Genomic DNA, 19,044 nt, shown 5'->3' with positions numbered 1-19,044 from the left:
CCATCTCTACCTTAAATAAAATATGGCTTCCAAATGACAGCCAGTGTTTTTCAGGAATGCAGAGAAATTTAATGTCATGTTTGCCAATTTTATTTTCTCTTTTATTTTTCAATGACAGCCAAATGCTATATACTAATACACATTATGAAATAACAGAATGTAGAAATGAAATGTAAGATGTGTTGCACTCTTGAACAAAGAATTTATTTTTCTTGACAGGTTTTTTTTTCAGAGTTACCAATATATTCTGGCCCTAGTGTTTGCGGTAAAGCAGATCAATGAAAATCTCCAACTTTTGCCAAACGTCACCCTTGGGTTCAAGATTTATAATAGTAATTTCAGTCCAAGCTGGACCTTCCTTGCCTCAATGAAACTTCTTTTCATGAACAGTACAATCATCCCAAACTACAAGTGTGACTTGGGGAACATTCCTATAGCAGCAATTGGAGGACCTGACATCTGTCTCCACATGTTGAACATACTGTCTATCTACAAAATTCCACAGGTATTCCCAGGTTCATAGATCATCTCTAGTTCACATGATATTCCTTTGCAATTCATTGGAAGCACTGTGTTTGGGAGTTAGGAAAAGGTTCATTCAAGTACCAAAGGAAATATTTCAGTATGAGGATAGATTTTAGGGGTTTGTTGAATCCTTTAAAAGGGGCGGTTCACAATATATATTATAATGGAAAAAAGTGCCTATTTATGAATATTGAAACAGTTGCATGTTTCTCCAGGCTCTTAAATCTTCTGCAGAAACTGCTCCAGGCAGTATCTTCCTGAATCTACCTGCCTCCTGGAAGAAATATGCAATGGTTGATGTTTAGAAAGCAGCAATAACATTTACAAAATGTACTTTTATTCCAACGAAGAGAGGGACACACTAACACATTTTGCTTTGTCTTGTCTTGCTCTGCTAAAAATCTCTAGCTTACATATGGCTCCGCTCCAGTAATGAATACAGAAACCCAAGGTGTATTTTTACAACAGATGTTCCCCAATGAGTCTGTACAAAACAAAGGAATCCTCCAGTTACTGCTACATTTTAGATGGACATGGATTGGAGTTCTTTCTGTGAAAGATGAAGTAGGGGAGAGGTTTGTATGGGACGTTCTCCCCATGTTTTCTCAACGTGGAATCTGCTTTGATTTTATGGAATGGTTCCCAAAAACATCTTTTTACAGTGATTTTATGGAAATGATGGATAAAGGACTCGAAATATACAGAGTTGTCATGAAAAGCACAGCCAATGTGATAATTGTGTATGGCGAAATTCAGACTATGGTATTTTTAAAATCGTTTCTCCGTTTTTCAGAAGTGGAAGACATACCAGTGAGGACAAAAATCTGGGTCATGCCAGCACAAATGGATTTTGCATCAATATCTGTTCATAGATCCTGGGATATAAGTTTCATCCATGGTGCTTTATCGCTCTCCGTTCAGTCCAAGGAGGTGTTTGGATTCCAGGAATTTCTTCAAAGCAGAAATCCAACCACAGAACCACAGGATGGATTCATCAGAGACTTTTGGGAGCAGGTGTTTGATTGCTCATTCCTCAACTCTAAAAAGAATAAAGGATCTGAGAGCATTTGTACTGGAGAAGAGAAATTAAAGACTCTTCCTACTTCTATTTTTGAAATTAGCATGAGTGGCCACAGCTACAATCTCTACAATGCTGTCTATGCTGTAGCACATGCTTTGGAGTCAATGCATTCCTCTAAATCCAAGCGAAGAGATTGGATGGCTTTGGGGAAACAGAAGTTTCAGGACCTACAACCATGGCAGGTAATGTCTAGAACAGAGAACTTCAGAAAAACTCTATATTTGTATTTGCAAATTCTCACTTAAATCTTGAAAAATTCTCCCCAAGGAAATCTATCTAGTCCTTTTCTTTTATTCCATCAGCAAAAGACACTCAGTATTCACAGTACAATCCTAAAAGACACAGTATACAATTACATACATACTCATACATACAAGCAGAAGTATCTATGTACAACTGCATACATACAGTCCTGTCCATATCCATCATGCCTTTCCTTCTCTTGGAAAGAACTGTTATGAAAATGTAAAAATAGAAATGGGAATAGGCACTAGTAAACCACATCATTTAAAGAAAGGCAGACATAGCTAAACCTAGTTTATCCTTAGACCTTTAACTATATCTCTCCATATTTTTCTATACCCCATAAATTATTAGCAGCCATCGTCACTTCCATTACATCCATCCCTCTCTCCCTACACAGCCATTCACTCTTGGAAATCTCTCCCCTCGCCCTTTTTGTGGACCTGATCAAGTCCAGCCGACCATGATTTTCTCAGAAGCCTATCCCTTCTACTGATCTCATTCACTCTTCCTTCTGCTTCTCTTTCATTCCCTCCTCATTCATTCTTTGTAGGTGACAAAGTACTTGTTTGTCAGTTATCCCTCTTCTTTCTATTTAATATACATTTATTCAGCACTCATGCATTCTTAACCCTACCATGTACCTTTTTGTAAATAACCCATTCCACTTGCCTTTAACTGTATCTTTATCCTAATGTCTTGAATGATTTGTTCCTCTTTAGTATCCATTCTTCTCAGCTACATTTATTCATCGACTTGATCTAGTTTCTTGGTGTATTAAAGTTCACATCCAGATCCCTTATTGCATCGTCTTCTCTTCTTTGAAGCTCCTGTAAATATTTGCTCTCATTCAAAAACACAGCATCATCTGCATGGAAAAAGTGCTGCACTTTCCCATTATGAACCAGTACATTTCTAATGTTACTGCAATTATTCTCAGTACAGAGTCTGTCAATACAAAATAATATAAAATTGTTTAGTCTTAGCCTTTCTCCCAGATCAGTTAATTAATCACTGATCACTTCATTTCTTCTCATTCTTCCCTTACTTCCATCATATCTTTCTCTTTTTGCATTCAGAAATAAAAATTCAACCTTTCATCTGCATGTCTCATTTAGGGCTACCAACTTCATATTATCTTTTCTCTGAATCAGGAAACATCCAATAATCTCTGTTCCTCCCATTCAGACATTTCTCAGAGACCTGCTGAAGAGTAGAACAATTCCTTGCATATTCCCTGCCCAGCAGAAAGTCCCACTGAATTGCCTACACTTTCTTCACTGTCCTGTCCCAGACTTCCCAATCAGGAATCTGCCAAATGCTTTCTAGGAAAAGGATATAATGACTCTCTATATTTTTAATAATAATTGTTTTTATATATCTATTATTTTAATTCATTGGTGTACTCTGCCCAGAGTCAGTTTTTGTGACATGGACAGCCATATAAATTTGTAAAATAAACATACAAACAAATAAATAAATAAAATTCTCTACACATAGATGAAAAAAAATGGCACATACATTGCATGAACAAATCATGCTTCCAGGGAACAGACACACAACACCTGAGCAAAGACTGAAGAACAATCCAAGGTGAAAAAGATATCCCATATGCCACCTGCTAGGAAACAGGAGGTCCACTGCCCTCTGAGTATCCTTACAAAGAACATTCAAATTCATGGGGCAATGCTCTGATTCCTTTAGACTGGATAGCACAAGCATTAACATATGTCTACGGAGGATTTCCAGGATTCCTACAATCAGTGATTCACATTGCAACATATTTCTCACCAGAACACTTTTAAAATATGTCAACAAAATAAAGAAGGACCATCATGTCACAATATTTCCTAGGCAGAAAGGCTAGAAGAAGCATAGAGACTTCGTAAACAAGGACTGAAAACTCATCCATGGAGGAAAAGACTCCTTGAAAGGGCAATCAGGAGATTCACTTCACCCAGGCTAAAATTCTGGTTTTCATCATCTCACATTTGAAATAACACAATTCATTTCAGGTGAAATGTGGATTGCTTTGTGGTTACTGTTTAAGCAACTAGAGAAAAAATAGGATAGAGCAATCTTATTAGTTCCTACCTATCAAATTGAGTCTTACTGGAAATACAATAAATTTATCCACCCTTTATGATTTCTGTCTTTCTGTCTCTCCCCAATGTAGTTTCACTCTTTTCTGAGAAGTGTCTCCTTCAACAATAGTGTGGGTGAAAAGATCTCCTTTGATAGCCATGGAGAATTTATTGGTGGACTTGATATTATCAACTGGGTTACTTTTCCGAACCAGTCATTTTCTAAGGTGAAAGTAGGAAGGATAGACCCTTTTGCTCCTCCAGACAAAGCTTTCAATATCCATCTGAATTTCATCACGTGGCCTGAAAGGTTTAATCAGGTTATAGACTTGGACTTGTGCCTTAAATTCTTGAGCTGAACTATACTCTGCAAATCATATCAGGGCCATTGTAGCCATGATTTTGGAATAAAGAATAAAGATCTTATGCCCTTTTTTCCTATTCTGTGCTATCTTCCAGTAATGCAAGTCCGCAACTATAGTTCGCATCTTGCCCTAGCCATCATGACCAGATCCTGATGTCTATAGCACTTGAGTTGATGAGTATCAAACTGTGTTGTAAATTTTCACTGATCTGAAACACTCTGTGTACGTCATATGGTAAACTACACTGAATTTTGAATATTCCAGTGCCCTGTCCTATGACCCTTGACAACTTTACTCTTTTATTTCTTTGTGGTAGATTTGCTGGGGAGGGGCGGCATGTTACTTTTGAGCAATTGGAAGGTAGTATGAGAGAAATGTATTCAAGACAAAAGCTGCAAATACTTAGATCTGACCAAAATATTGATCATACATTTAAAATATTCCAAAAATATTGGAATTCCAATAGTCAGTTGCCAAATAATTACTCTTGCATGATTTAAGTAGTACGTGTTGTCAGCACTTGTCATTTATCCACTCTGAAATGTTGATTCTCCAGCATCATGTAATTCACAGTTCTCTCTGTCTGTCTATCCATCTACCTATCCCTCCATCTGAATGGTAAAGCATTATTCTTATTCTTTTTGAAATAGGTACATCCTATTTCCTTGTGCAATGATCATTGTCAGAGAGGGTATAGGAAGACGAAGAAGGAAGGGAAGCCATTTTGTTGTTACGATTGCCGTCCATGTCCAGAAGGGAAGATTTCAACTGAAGAGGGTAAGAGATACCAGAGGCTTTAGAAAGAAAAAAAAGTAATGGGAGTGGATCAACTTGTGAACAGACGTGTGCCTTGATATGTAATCTCTTCAGTTGTGCAGGTTTTCATAAGGCAAAAGTAATATGAGTTCAGAAAGACATTCTGAATTTAGCTATAAACATGGGGGGAGGAGAGATGTAGGAAAAAGTCTTATCAGGTGTAGAGGGCATAGGGAAGGGTCTTGAGGGACAGGACGAAGAGCTGCTATCAAGACAATGGCCAGATAAAAGGGGCCTGAGTCAGGGGCAAGAAACTAATTTGAGTAAATGTCTAAGACCAGCCTCTTCCTAGTTCACAAAGATAAAGAGAGGGAGGGGGAAGTACATTCAGGTTTGAGAGATTCTGTTATTATAGTTTTATAGTAAAATTACTACTGAGCTACATGGCATTGGTTTCCTTTTCTGATCTACCTTGAAGGGTAGCCAGTAGAGAACCCTGAGAAGACAATGGTGAAATCTCAAAGCTTAAATTTTTCTACCCAGAATGGAATAAATCTTCATATAAATGCCACTTCTTATTACAGATCAGGTTACTCCAATCAGTCTGAACTCACAGTGTCCAAATTCCTAGTTGAAAGTCTTTAACCACTACCTGACAATGGATATGATGCCAAACACCATTTAGTATTGAGAGAATAAGTTTGGATCTGAGCTTAATTGTAAGGCCTCTGCACCAGAGCTTTCCAATACGCCCTCGGTACCTCTCTTGGAGGGATAGACAATTTGGGATGATGGGATAATTTAGCATGGGTATTTTTTTTCCTTCTGGATGAAAGAAAGTGGGCCATAAGCTGACCCACTTTAGTAGGTAGTAATTGTCTTTGGCAAAATAAAATTCGCTCATGTTAACTGATTTGTTTCTTTGATTTCATTTTCATTTTCATATTCATATCTCAGACTAAGGACCTCATGGCCATATTCTATAAATAGAGCCATGTGTTGAGTAGTGTAACAGATTATAAACATATTTTGGATGGTTGCTTTTAGATACACAAGATTGTTCTCCATGTCCTGAAGATCAATACCCAAATGACAACAAAGATTCATGCCTGCCCAAAATTATAACTTTCTTATCATATGAAGAACCACTGGGGATGAGTTTGGCTGTTTGTGCTCTTTCTTGTTCTTTGATCACAATTTTAGTACTCAAGACCTTCATTCAACACAGGAACACTCCCATTGTCAAAGCCAACAACAGGAACCTCACCTACATTATCCTCATCTTCCTTATGCTCTCTTTCCTTTCTGTTTTACTATTTATTGGGAGACCCAATCATGTTGTGTGTCTTATTCGACAACCAGCCTTTGGCATGATCTTCTCAGTGGCGGTTTCTGGTTTGCTGGCGAAAACCATTGTGGTGGTCCTAGCATTCATGGCCACCAAGCCTGGGTCTAAACTGAGGAGATGGGTGGGGAAAAGAATGGTGAGCTCCATTGTTCTTTCCTGCTCTCTAGTTCAAGCCACCATTTGTGCCTCATGGCTAATGACATTCCCACCATACCCAGACCTTGATAAGCACTCAATGTCTCAGGAGATTGTACTAGAATGCAATGAAGGATCGGTGACCATGTTTTACTCTGTCTTGGGCTTTATGGGCTTATTGTCCATTATCAGCTTCTCTGCCGCTTTTCTAGCTCGGAAACTCCCTGACAGTTTCAATGAAGCCAAATTCATCACCTTCAGCATGTTTGTCTTCTGCAGTGTTTGGCTGTCCTTTGTTCCCAGCTACTTGAGTACCAAAGGAAAATATATGGTGGCTGTGGAGATCTTCTCCATCTTATCTTCCAGTGCTGGCTTATTGGGTTGCATCTTTGTCCCCAAATGTTTTATCATCCTGCTTATACCTGAACTGAACAGCAAGCATTTGCTCATGAAGAGATAATGGTTATATGCTGAATAGCTTTTACCAATAGCAAATGCAGGTCCCCTTGGAAACGGGGCAAGAGGAAATGAGACATTATGAAACAACTCCTCAAAGTCCATCACCTCATCATTATGGCACATAGCATCTCACCAAGACAAATCAAAGTTCTTTTTGTACAATATAGGTAATCTTTATTATATTTATTATTTTGCAGAATGATATGAATGCTCCAAAAATGTTCACATTTATTTTCAATATTTCAGTTAATGAAGATAATAAGGCATTTTCCAGGTCTGATAGAACTCTAATTGTGTGCCTCCCAAAGGCATCGAAATATTGTCTAAGTATTGTCTAATACTAAAATAGTCTAAAATATTGTCTAAGTAACTATTGTCTATTGCTCTCTGAAATATCAGAGGACTTAGTTTAGAATTCCAGTGTGAGACATGCACAAAGCCTTTGACATTTGTGCAGTGCAGCTGGAAAATCATCTGTGTTACATTATTGTAATTTTGCCTGCAGTAAAGCTACTTACCTAGCCAAGATGCCTGAGAGTCTGATTCCATTAACCTAGCTCTTTGGGTATTGAGCAAATCTCAAAAATGTGCAGTGAGGTGTGGACATGTAGTGAAGAGAGCATTATTTTGTTTTTTCCTTCTTCTAGCTTCTACTCTGTATCTGAGAATTGAGTGTTTAATTCTTTGGAAAACATAAGTCTCTATTGTACACAATTTATTCACTTTGGTGAATAGACACATTGGTGACCAGGTGAGTTGCCCTCCTCCTAAATTGTCACTTGAGATGTTGCTGAAATCTGCATGGTCATAAAGAACTTCTCATGGGTCCTGAGTATTCTCTCACTCAGGGAAGGCTTCAAACCATGATTTTGAAAACAATCTCACATTCCATTTTCCACAATCTATCTTCTACGTATCTTAGCTGTTTCCAGCACTGTACTCTTCTGGACAGAGAGCTCTGATGTTCCTGGGATCTGTTGGAGCCACTCTCCCAGCTTAGGAGTCACAGCCCCAAGTGCCCCTACCACCACTGAGATCACTTTGGCCTTGACTTTCCACATCCTCTCTAGTTCCTCCTTCAGACCCTGGTACTTCTCCAGCTTCTCATACTCCTTCTTCCTGATACTCCTTCCTTCACTTGGCACTGATACATCTATCAACACCACTGTCTTCTGGTCCTTGCCTACTACCATGATGTCTGGTTGATTGGCCAGTACCTGCCTGTCCATCTGGATCTGGATGTCCCACAGGATCTTAGCTTTGTTATTCTCCATGACCTTCTGTGGAATCTCCCATCTTGATTTGGGAGCATCTAGTCCATATACTGTACAGATGTTTCCATATGCCAGCTATTTGGTTGTGCTGTTCAGTATATGCTGTCCTTGCCTGCATCTTACACCCTGCCACTATGTGTTGGATGTCTTTGAGGCCTCTTTGTACACTCTGCACCTTGAGTCCCGTCTACTGTGGTAGACCCCTGCTTCTGTGGATCTGGTGCTTAGTGCTTTCTTTTTGGGTTGCTTTGATCAGTGCCTCAGTGCTTCTTTTAGTCCAGCCCTTTCCAGCCACTGATAGGATTCCCCAGTGTCAGCCACCTCAGCTATCTGTTGATGGTACATCCCATTCAAGGGGTTGTCTTCCTCTGCTTGAACTTCCTCCCATGTCTGCTGCTGCCTGAGGCATTCTATCAGCAGCTCATCTTTGGGTGCCATCTTCCTGATGTACTCCTGGATGCTTCGGGTTTCATCCAGGACAGTGGCTTTGACACTCATCAGACCCCACCCGCCCTCTTTGTGGCTGGTGTACAATCTCTGGGTATTGGACTTGGGGTGGAAACCTCCGTACATTATGAGGAGCTTCTGGGTCTTCACATCAGCAGTCTGCACGTCCCCTTTGGCCAGCTCATTATACTGGCAGGACGTACGTGTTAATGGCATTGATGTTGTTTTTCCCATTAAGCTGGCTCTTCAGGACCTGTCGTATGCTTTGGTGGTACTTGAATGTTGCTGTCTTCCTTGCCTCCTCATTGTGGTTCCCATGTGACTGTGGGATACCGAGGTATTTGTAGCTGGTCTCTATGTCTGCTATGTGGCCTCTGCTATGTGGCCCCCTGGTAGTTCCACCCCATCAGTCTCAACTACCTTCCCTCTGTTACTCCCAGAAATTACCAAAAATACACATCAGCATGAGGGATTTACAAAATGCAATGTCCATTTCTTGTTCTCCAAAGAAATCCAGCCAGAAAATATAAAACATCTGGTTGTTTATTGATAAAAATGCAAAACTCCATAAAATACAAGTCTCATACAAAATATAGGGACAAACACTTCTTCTCATGTATTTAGCATCCAAGACTTAACAACCACACAGGTACAACAAAGTCTCTAGCTAAACAAACTCTCAGAGAAGAGGTACACTACTTGGTTATTAGTTACTACTACATAACCCATAAAAACTGACTACATGGTGGCTAAAACTCTACTGAGAGGCTGGGCATATAATCCTCCCATTTTATTGCCACCCCTTGAGTAACTAGCATACATACGCCAATAGGTGGCAGTAAATAGTAGTATACGTGCACAATTACAATAACAATGACAATAAAAATTTTCACATGACTTGCTTAGCCATAACAATCCATTTTTGAAGATGATGAGATGCACTTCTTCCCATGAGAAAATCCTAACACCCTTGCCTTACTATACTTCTCCAGTCCGAATGACATCCCAACGCCCTTACTGTAGATCCATGTAGGTGGATCAGTGAGTCGATGTCTTGTTCAATTTTAGCATACAAGTTGATGCCATCCATGTAGAGGAGGTGGCTGATGGTGATTCCACTCTTGAACTTGTACCCATATCCAGTCTTTATACACACAGACACAAACACACAAACATTTTTATTAGAACTTTTAAACAGGAAGATAAAAACTAATACAAACTAATATAAAGTAAGGAAGGAAAAGGAAAAAGAAAAAGAAAAAGAAAGAAATCAAAGAAAAAGCAAAAATTGCCAAGAAAGAAAGGAAAAGAAAAAGAAGTTGAAGAAAGATAGAAAAGAAAGAAAAAGGATATAAAGAAGTAGCTTCCAATATTCTTCATAGCAGTTAATAAATACAAATATTGTTTAACCTCTCTCTCTCAAATTACATCATATTACTCTTCTATAATCTATCCTGTCTAATCATCAAAACCATAAATCACAAGTTCATTTTTTTTCATTTTTTACTCAAAAGGTCCATAAGAGGCTTCTAGTCACCAATAAATGTACTGTAGATAGAATATCAAGAATCCCAAAATTTAATCCTGAGATGCATATATTCTCCATAAAGTATTTCCTTCCCTTTAACTAAAAGCAGTATCAAAAATAAAAAGCTATAATATAAACTGAGGATCAGATTACCAATAAACTATAATGCAGTCTGTTTAGATGGTGCATCTAAAACAAACTAACAAGAGCAAATAAGTTCTGCTTGGCCATATTCTATAATTTCTTGTAGACTATATGCTTGATTCACTACTGTGTATACCCAACTGAGTTACTGCTTAATGTCTCATTTCTGTCACACTTCAGATGATGAGAGATTCATTTCACCCCAATCCCAATGAAAACAAAATGAAAACCCCCAAATTTCCATTTGGAATATTAAGGAATAAATTGTTCATTCATTCATTCATTCATTCATTCATTCATTCATTCATTCATTCATTTCTAAAGACCTTTGGGCCTTTTCCTAATCCAGGGAATGTGGATGGAGATGACTTTTGATGAAAGATGATGAATATATTCCTGTGACATCTCATAGGACCTGTAATCCTGAACAGGTGTTTATTTTTCTGGCAATTATCAAATTAACCCCAATTACTTTTGCTTCATCTCTAAGTCTCAAGGGAGCTTCAGTAACCATCGGCAAAACTGAAACCTACCACAGAAGAACAATGTCATTATTTGCTCTATAATGTAGAAAAGGTGTATATATATATTTGTTGGTGTTGCTCTTTAATGCATTATAAGGGTGTCATAAACCAACCAAGTGGTCATTCAAGTCAGGCTGGGCTATTCAGCCAAGGATTTATTAAAGGAAAAAAGAGGACAGATGAAAGACTGCAAAGAAGGAATTATATCATGCAAATTAACAATGCTTTCTGTATTGGTCTTAATATTGTTGTCCTGGGTACTCTGTGAGATTCCTGACATGAACTGCATTGTTGGTGATCCTGTTCCAATTCTTCATAAATACTATCAATCAGGAGATGTCATTGTTGCTGGTATTTTGTCTCAGATCTATATATTTTCAAACACAATAAACTTTCATGAAAAGCCTTCTACTGACCTATTCTATGATGCTGAGTAAGATGCTCATGTATCTAAAACTTTAATTATTCAGAAGTTGAGTTCTGTGGATTGGTGTTGGTTTTGTCTATGGATGGACAAAGAATATTTTGTCTTATGTCATACTAACTCTCCTTCCTTCCTTCCTTCCTTCCTTCCTTCCTTCCTTCCTTCCTTCCTTCCTTCCTTCCTTCCTTCCTTCCTTCCTTCCTTCCTTCCTTCCTTCCTTCCTTCCTTCTCCAGAGATATATTGTACTATCCCTTTTTCCATAAATACTGAAATTGTTTAAAAATGTTTTGCATGTAAACTTCAATTCAATAATGGGTTGGGAATAAACCATTCTATTCAATCTCATTCATATGGATGAGTTCATAATTCTCATATTTAGTATGATTTAGCAGGTCAAATTCTCAGTTAATTCTGTGGAAGAAATTCAGATGTTTTACATGTATAATTTTTTCTGCAGTTTATTAATTGTTATATGTACATTATATTGGAGGAATCTTATCACACATAATAAAATCACATTTTCTACTGTATTCCTTTCCTGTTGCATGAGGATGAGATATTAATGAAATAATAATTTTTGATAAAGTTTCATCAAGGGTAGTCATAAATCCATTTCCTAATTTTTTGGATTGAAAAGTTTTTTGCAGCAATTTTCATTTTCACTAATGAAGCATCCCTTTTTACTTCAGGGTTCCCTGTTCCTTAAAAATAATTGGAGTAATTCAGTTGCATGGCTAAATAAATCTGTTACTAAGTAATGAAAAGCCTGTATGTTTGTGGAGAATAATAATTTCCCTATTTTTTTTTAAACTTTCATCTAGTCATTTATGCTGAGACTTAAAGTTGTTCTGATTTTTACTCTTTCTAAAATGAACATCAACATATTGAATTTATTACCAATAATGTCCTGGAACTTCTATTATTTATTTTTTAACTGTTTGTGGCTTTTACTTTCATTGTGAGCCACCCAGAGTCACCCAGTGGGGGAGATGGGTGGCATACAAATTTAAGAAATAAATAAATCATAATAATATATTGCTTAGTTATTTCAGTCTTGCAAGACTTCTGTGGCCAGGAGAAACATTGTTTAGATGCAGTCCTGATGATGATGATACTAAATTTTAACTGATGAGCTTAATTAAGGCAGGGAGGGGGAGAACAACCTGGTGGAGGTGACCTGTGAATTTATCACTGATATACAGTGTTTTTCACATTTACAGGATGAAGCTATAGAATGTAGATGTAATTGTAGCAGGAGGTACAAAGACAATAACAGGATTGATACTAAATTGTGTATGGAACTTAGTACACTTGCATTCTTGGCAATTTCTGATGTTAAATAGTGGCCTTTAAAGTAGTATTATTATTGGGAAGACCGATATAGACGTATCCAGCAACATTCATTAGTAATCATCTGATGGTAGAAATGAATACAATATATTTAAAGCTATGAGTTAAACTAAAGTGTCTTGCAGCTCTTTTTCTGAAACCAATGTGTTCAAATCAGCATGTAGTTTTCATTTCAGGGTGGTGACTCAGCTCTACCAACACATTTTGTCTTTGGTATTTGCTGTAAAGGAGATCAATGAAAATCCCCAGATTCTGCCCAATCTCACTCTGGGCTTCCATATCTATAACAGTCATTTTATAGCAAGCTGGACATATCATGCCTCGATGGAACTCTTCTCAACACAAGGCAAGTTCATCGCTAACTACAAGTGTGATACAGAGAACAATCCAGTGTCAGTCATTGGAGGACCTAATTCAGAAATCTGTATCCACATGGCACCTATCCTGTCCATTTACAAGATTCCACAAGTAAGATTTTCCTCCCATGTTTTAACTCTGTAACTGTCTGTCTGTCTGTCTGTCTATCTCACATTGAAGCATGCATAGACATATACAAAAAGAGAGGTAATTTTGTGAATTGGAAATTTAAGAAATTAAATGTTTGAATAAGTGTTTTCATAGAAATAAAGAGGAACATCATGTTTTAAGTTAAGGACAAATTGTTTTCAAATAAATGTACTTTCTTTTGAGCAGAGTTGTGTGACAAGGATGCCTTTCCTTTAAGTGCAAATTCTCCCCCATCTGGAACAAATAGGAGAGGAAAGGATGCAGCAACTCCCTTTCTCTTTACTATGAACTTACTATGAAGACCTCTAAAGAACATAGATTTTCCTTTAGTGAGAAATGAGCAAATCTGTAAAACAATGGGGGGATATTTTTGTTTTTATATACATACATGCAAACAAAAACATGGCATTATTGCTTTTCAGCATATGCATTGTTATACCAACTGAACTCCATCCCAAATAATTTCATGACTTCCATTTTAATTCAGTTCAGTCTGTTGGAGACTTTTTGTCCCTCTTTATCTACTTCCAAAGCATTTTTTTCTTAACATTTCTGTTGTATGTTCTCATTGATTACATTCAAACAATCACCACTATAATTTATCATTTGTTCTTGAGTCTCTGCATGACTAAATCACTTTTTATCACTAGAAGAGAATCGTTTTATCAATATTATCAATAGAATTTTAATTTTATCAATATTATCAATAGAAGAGCATCATAAATAACTTTTTCTGTACTCTCTAATCTTGTGCTCACCCATCCATACTTATCACCTGGCAGAATAACTTCTTTCCTTATATTTCAGTCTATCAAAATGTTGCACAATGTTTTGCAAAACATAAGTCTGGTTCTTATATTATGATTATTCACTGGTGGATAACATGCAATTATCACCAATTTATGGATTGCTTTCTGGTATATGTGAGCAATATCCTCAAAGACACCAATTTATATGTTTTGACATATATTTTATCCTTTCCATTCATAGTTAAATTTATACTTTCATTTCCCCAAACGTATCCATCAATTTCATAAAATCAGTCTATTCTCATTCAGCTCCATTCTTTTTTCTTTTAGTTTCAGTGATAAACAACCTATTTATTTATTTCATATATTAATTCATACTCTTTATGATGAGCTACTCTTACATTCCGAGCTCTAATCTTCTATGTGCTATGATCATCACAAGATGGTCCTACAGATATTGATCACTGTTGGCTTTAGTTAATCAATGCATATTTGGGGTGCTTGTTTTTTTTAATCAGGATAAAGCACATTTCATTAAATTCTACTGTAATTAAGCATTTTGATTTGGGCATGTTTTCTAAAAACATAAACAGGTAATGTTCTCCTATGGCATGTGTAATGAATGATATAACATCAAGGGGAATAATGTCCCTTGTTTATTCAAGCACTATATTAGTGTTTTCATTCATTGTTCAACACCACCAATAGCAAGAGCTCTGATTCTCAGCACATTTAGTCTACAGGTTTAGTGAAGCTGATTTTGTAGTCTTTTTCATGTAAGAAAGAAATGGTATTTTAGTCACACTCACTGAAAAAAAAAAGAATAAAGATTTATCTAGCTATTAATTATCTAACACATTTTTTCTTTATTTGCTACAGTTCACTTATGGTTCAGCTTCTGAGATGAGTAGGAAAACTCAGACTATTTTCTATCACCAGATGTTTCCAGATGTACACAGACAATATAATGGGATTCTCCAGTTACTGTTGCATTTCCAGTGGACATGGATTGGGGTATTATATGACAATGATAACAATGGAGAGAGATTTGTTCAGGATGCACTTCCTATATTTTCTCAGGGAGGAATCTGCTTTGATTATATTGAAAAATTTCCTGTAATTACCTCTGTAAGTGACATTGATAAGATGGTGGCAGAGGGGTTAAACGTGTATGACGTTGTAATTGAAAGCATTGCTAATATATCCATTGTTTATGGTGAAATTGAGACCATGATATTTCTCAGAATGTTTCCCACCATATTAAAATATGAAGCTGTATCAACAAAGGAAAAAGGAAGGGTTTTCTTTATGACAGCTCAGATGGATTTCACATCATTCCCCTTTCAAAAGAATGAAGACATAGACTTCCTTCATGGTGCCCTGTCCTTAGCAATTCATTCAAAGGAGGTACTGAGATTTACTGAATTTCTTCAGTTGACAAATTTTACCTTTGAAATAGAAGATGGCTTCATTCAGATTTTCTGGGAAGAGGCCTTTGGATGTTTCTTGTCCGGGTCCATGAGAGACAGGCAAGCAAGGGTCCCCTGCACTGGTGGGGAGAAATTGGAGAACCTTCCAGCATCTGTGTTTGAAATGAGCATGACTTCCCACAGCTATAGCATCTACAATGCAGTACATGCTGTGGCATATGCTTTGCATGACATGCTTTCATTTAAATTGAAAAAGACAGCAAATGTCCATGAAGCAACCCAAAGCCTTCTGGCTCAACACCTGTGGGAGGTAATGTCTTGGACAAACTGATTTCAGTTAGGTCAATGGGTCTCAGGGGAGAGATTCTAGACTAAGGTTTTCTCCTTTGTTTTGTCCCATACTTCCTTTGTATTTGAGGATCATTTCATAAAATTGCTCATGTGGTTTAATATTTCAAAAGTATATGTGGGCTGAGTCAGTATGGGAAGCTGGTTCATAACTGTGGCTAGACTCTTCAGAAGCAAGATGATGTGCTATCTAGCAGTTGCCAGTGAAACATCAGGAAATCTCTTGACTATACCATGGTCACTAAACCCTGAAACCCAATACTGCCCAACATCTACCAGCCGTGAAAGCCTACACCAGTATATTGGTTTACAGATAGTCAGGTGAACCCCTTTCTCATAGCTTATGATGTAGTTTCTAAATAGAATGCATTTTTATTTAATTCTTCCATGGTTGGTCTATAGAGATTGTAATAGTGATTCTGGTAGGTGCCAAACAATTTTTACATGTAGAAATCTGCTGGATCAGCTGTAGAAAGAGCTTCACTGAAAGCTCTAATAAGACATTTGCCTCAGAGTTCCTATGAATTGAGACCTAACTATACAGGCACAGTTCACACCCATTTAGAGATGTGTGTGAACTTGCATAGCAAATATGTCAAGCAAAGAAAAACTTGAGGCCTTCTCAAAAAATGAATTTATTCATCCTAATCTCCTTTTTCACTAGAACACTATTCTAATTCCTGTTTTCTGCCTGTGTCATTTTCTTATATATGAAACAGATCTCCCTCTTTCAGGAAGATCAAACTTAAACGGAAAAAAACAATCTCCTTAAATATATCCTGATGAATTGAAATCTCATCTCCTCTCTTCAGCTCAACCATTTTGTGAGAAGCATCTCATTTAACAACAGTGTTGGGGAAACAGTTTTCTTCAATCAAAATGGAGAAATGGAAACTGGATTTGATATTATCAACCGGGTAGTATTCCCAAACCTTTCCTTCCTTAGAGTCAGAGTTGGAGACATGCAACCCTTGTCTTTCACAGAAAAAATGTTCACCATTTCAGAGGAGACCATAATCTGGCCAAACTGGTTTAACCAGGTAGGGCTCTGTAACTCTTCTATTCAGGAGTTATGAAGGTTGAAAAAGAATGATTTGTCGAAATACCTCTTCTTCAACCATCTTAGGCAGTCATCTGAAAATACAGAGAAAAGGTAGAAAGAAATGTCAGATCACAAGACACAGGAGAAAGAATTTAACAATATGAATTTAACATGTTTCCTTTTACATAGAATACCAGTATGGAGGAATTGGGTACTTCGGGACCAACATGTGACCTCTGCTTGCTTAATATGCCCATGCAGAGATGTCATGCTTGTTAGATTGCATTCATTTAAACCATGATTTCTATCCAAAATCATGACTTAGAAATAGTTGGAAGCTATACTTATTCATATCAGTATCATTCATTATCATACTAACAAAACTGAAGAATTTCTAATTGTACAATTATGAGAGGAAAATCAATAATAAACAAAATATTACCAAGGAATGCTAATAAAATGCATTAAAAACACCACATATAAATGGCATTTAATTGGTGCTTACATAAGTCAGGTGACTTTTTTTTTTCTCTGACTCACTGCTTATCTGTGTATTGCTCTGTGTATGAACTTCTAGATGCACACAGACAAAACTGAAAAACAATGTTCCCTAAAGGATTCTGCATTATAAGTTATCATTTATGAATCATTTATGAATGATTCATATATGAAGGGAGAAGCAGCTGTGGATGTTTGCAGATATGTGGGTTTTGCAAGAAGGAAAACATCCTTCTCTTTCTTCTATCTGTAGACAAAGCCTCTTTCTCTTTGCAATGCCAATTGCCATCCAGGTTACAGGAAGGCCAAAAAGGAAGGGAAACCATTTTGCTGCTATGATTGCCTTCCTTGTCCGGAAGGGAAGATTTCTAATCATAAGGGTGAGTGATAATATGTAGAGGAATGGTTACTAACTTATGGTCTGTGATCATGACTGATGATCTGCAGAGATACTCAGGTTGTCCATCATGCAAATGTCTTTATGGATAAACAGCTAAATTAGATCTGATTATTTCAGTCTCATTTCCTAGGACAGCTATATATAGAATAAACCCCTGATTTTCTTTCCCTCCAGACATGGACAACTGCTTTCAATGTTCAGAAGATCACTATTCAAACAAGGCCCAAGATTTCTGCATTCCAAAATATATAGCATATTTGTCCTATGAAGAATCTTTGGGGACCATCTTCACCAGTTTTATTCTTTCTTTTTCCCTCACTACTATTTTGCTGCTCTGGCTCTTCATTAAACACAATGACACCCCTATTGTGAAAGCCAACAACGAGACCCTCACTTACATCCTTCTCATCTCCCTCCTGCTCTCCTTTCTTTGTGCTTTGCTATTTATTGGCCGGCCTCATCAGTGGACATGCCTTCTTCGGCAAGTTACCTTTGGCATCATTTTCTCTGTGGCAGTTTCTAGCATTTTGGCAAAGACTATTATTGTAATTCTAGCTTTCATGGCTACCAAGCCAGGCTCCAGAATTAGAAAATGGATGGGGAAGAGACTGGCCATTTCTATTGTCCTTTCTTGTTCCTTTATTCAAGCCATTATCTGTATTGTATGGCTGTCAACCTCTCCCCCATTCCTAGATGTTGACATGTATTCCATGCCAAAGGAAATTGTATTGATATGTAATGAAGGGTCAACCATCATGTTCTACTGTGTCCTTGGTTTTATGGGCTTCCTGGCAATTTTCAGCTTCATGGTGGCTTTCCTAGCCAGGAGGTTACCTGACACATTTAATGAAGCCAAATTTATTACCTTCAGCATGTTGGTCTTTTGCAGCGTCTGGCTGTCTTTTGTTCCAACATACTTAAGCACAAAGGGGAAATATATGGTGGCCGTGGATATCTTCTCCATTTTGTGCTCCAGTGTTGGGTTACTGGCTTTTATCTTCTTCCCAAAATGTTACATTATTGTGGTGAGGCCTGATTTAAATAACAAGGGACAGCTAAGAATAATTGGAAAAGTTAAAGTTAGCCATAAGTAAATATGTTGTACTAAAACATTTTCATTTATAACTAACAACTTTGTATTTTGAACTGGTTGGTTTTTGTTTTCCTATTTTGTAATTTCCCTCCTCTAAAATTGAAATGGAATAAAATCCTGACTTTCATGAAAGACAATGAAAGACTATGTCAGTGTGATTTTGGTTCATTTCTTGCAACTTCTTTCTGATTTGCAGCCAGATATCTGTAAGAAAATGATAATCTTTCTATCATTAGTTGAAATGTTTGTTTTTTTTAATCTGTTAGATTGAAGCAGCCACACTATTTGG

At 37.2% G+C, this 19,044-nt stretch overlaps 2 protein-coding genes across 2 annotated transcripts; both read left to right on the top strand.

Moving 5' to 3' along the window:
• Positions 1–241: 241 nt before the first annotated feature.
• Positions 242–6,997, top strand: LOC112543078 (vomeronasal type-2 receptor 26-like). The gene is made up of 5 exons (XM_088144097.1): positions 242–505; positions 934–1,788; positions 4,026–4,253; positions 4,949–5,075; positions 6,102–6,997. Exons 1-5 carry the CDS (start codon positions 368–370, stop codon positions 6,995–6,997), a joined length of 2,244 nt encoding a protein of 747 aa, XP_088000223.1. The 5' UTR covers positions 242–367.
• Positions 6,998–13,012: 6,015 nt separating this feature from the next.
• On the top strand, positions 13,013–18,756 carry LOC148215302 (vomeronasal type-2 receptor 26-like). The gene is made up of 5 exons (XM_088144057.1): positions 13,013–13,156; positions 14,824–15,684; positions 16,535–16,639; positions 17,516–17,642; positions 17,837–18,756. Exons 1-5 carry the CDS (start codon positions 13,013–13,015, stop codon positions 18,754–18,756), a joined length of 2,157 nt encoding a protein of 718 aa, XP_088000183.1.
• The last annotated feature ends 288 nt before the right edge of the window (positions 18,757–19,044 follow it).

This window comes from Python bivittatus, unplaced genomic scaffold (assembly GCF_059951505.1).
Source record: "Python bivittatus isolate LINGU-HERP-01145 unplaced genomic scaffold, Pbiv_v1 ctg000430_np1212, whole genome shotgun sequence".
Taxonomy (NCBI): Eukaryota; Metazoa; Chordata; class Lepidosauria; order Squamata; family Pythonidae; genus Python; species Python bivittatus.
Note: the sequence above shows the minus strand (reverse complement) of the source record. Positions and strands in the feature narration are given on the sequence as shown.

Excerpts from the sequence above, each read along its gene's own strand:
- LOC112543078 (XM_088144097.1), top strand. The coding sequence starts at position 368 with ATGAAACTTCTTTTCATGAACAGTACAATCATCCCAAACTACAAGTGT. Across the intron at positions 506-933 it reads CTATCTACAAAATTCCACAG|CTTACATATGGCTCCGCTCC; the intron begins GTATTCCCAGGT and ends AAAAATCTCTAG. Across the intron at positions 1,789-4,025 it reads AGGACCTACAACCATGGCAG|TTTCACTCTTTTCTGAGAAG; the intron begins GTAATGTCTAGA and ends TCCCCAATGTAG.
- LOC148215302 (XM_088144057.1), top strand. The coding sequence starts at position 13,013 with ATGGAACTCTTCTCAACACAAGGCAAGTTCATCGCTAACTACAAGTGT. Across the intron at positions 15,685-16,534 it reads TGGCTCAACACCTGTGGGAG|CTCAACCATTTTGTGAGAAG; the intron begins GTAATGTCTTGG and ends TCCTCTCTTCAG. Across the intron at positions 17,643-17,836 it reads GAAGATTTCTAATCATAAGG|ACATGGACAACTGCTTTCAA; the intron begins GTGAGTGATAAT and ends CTTTCCCTCCAG.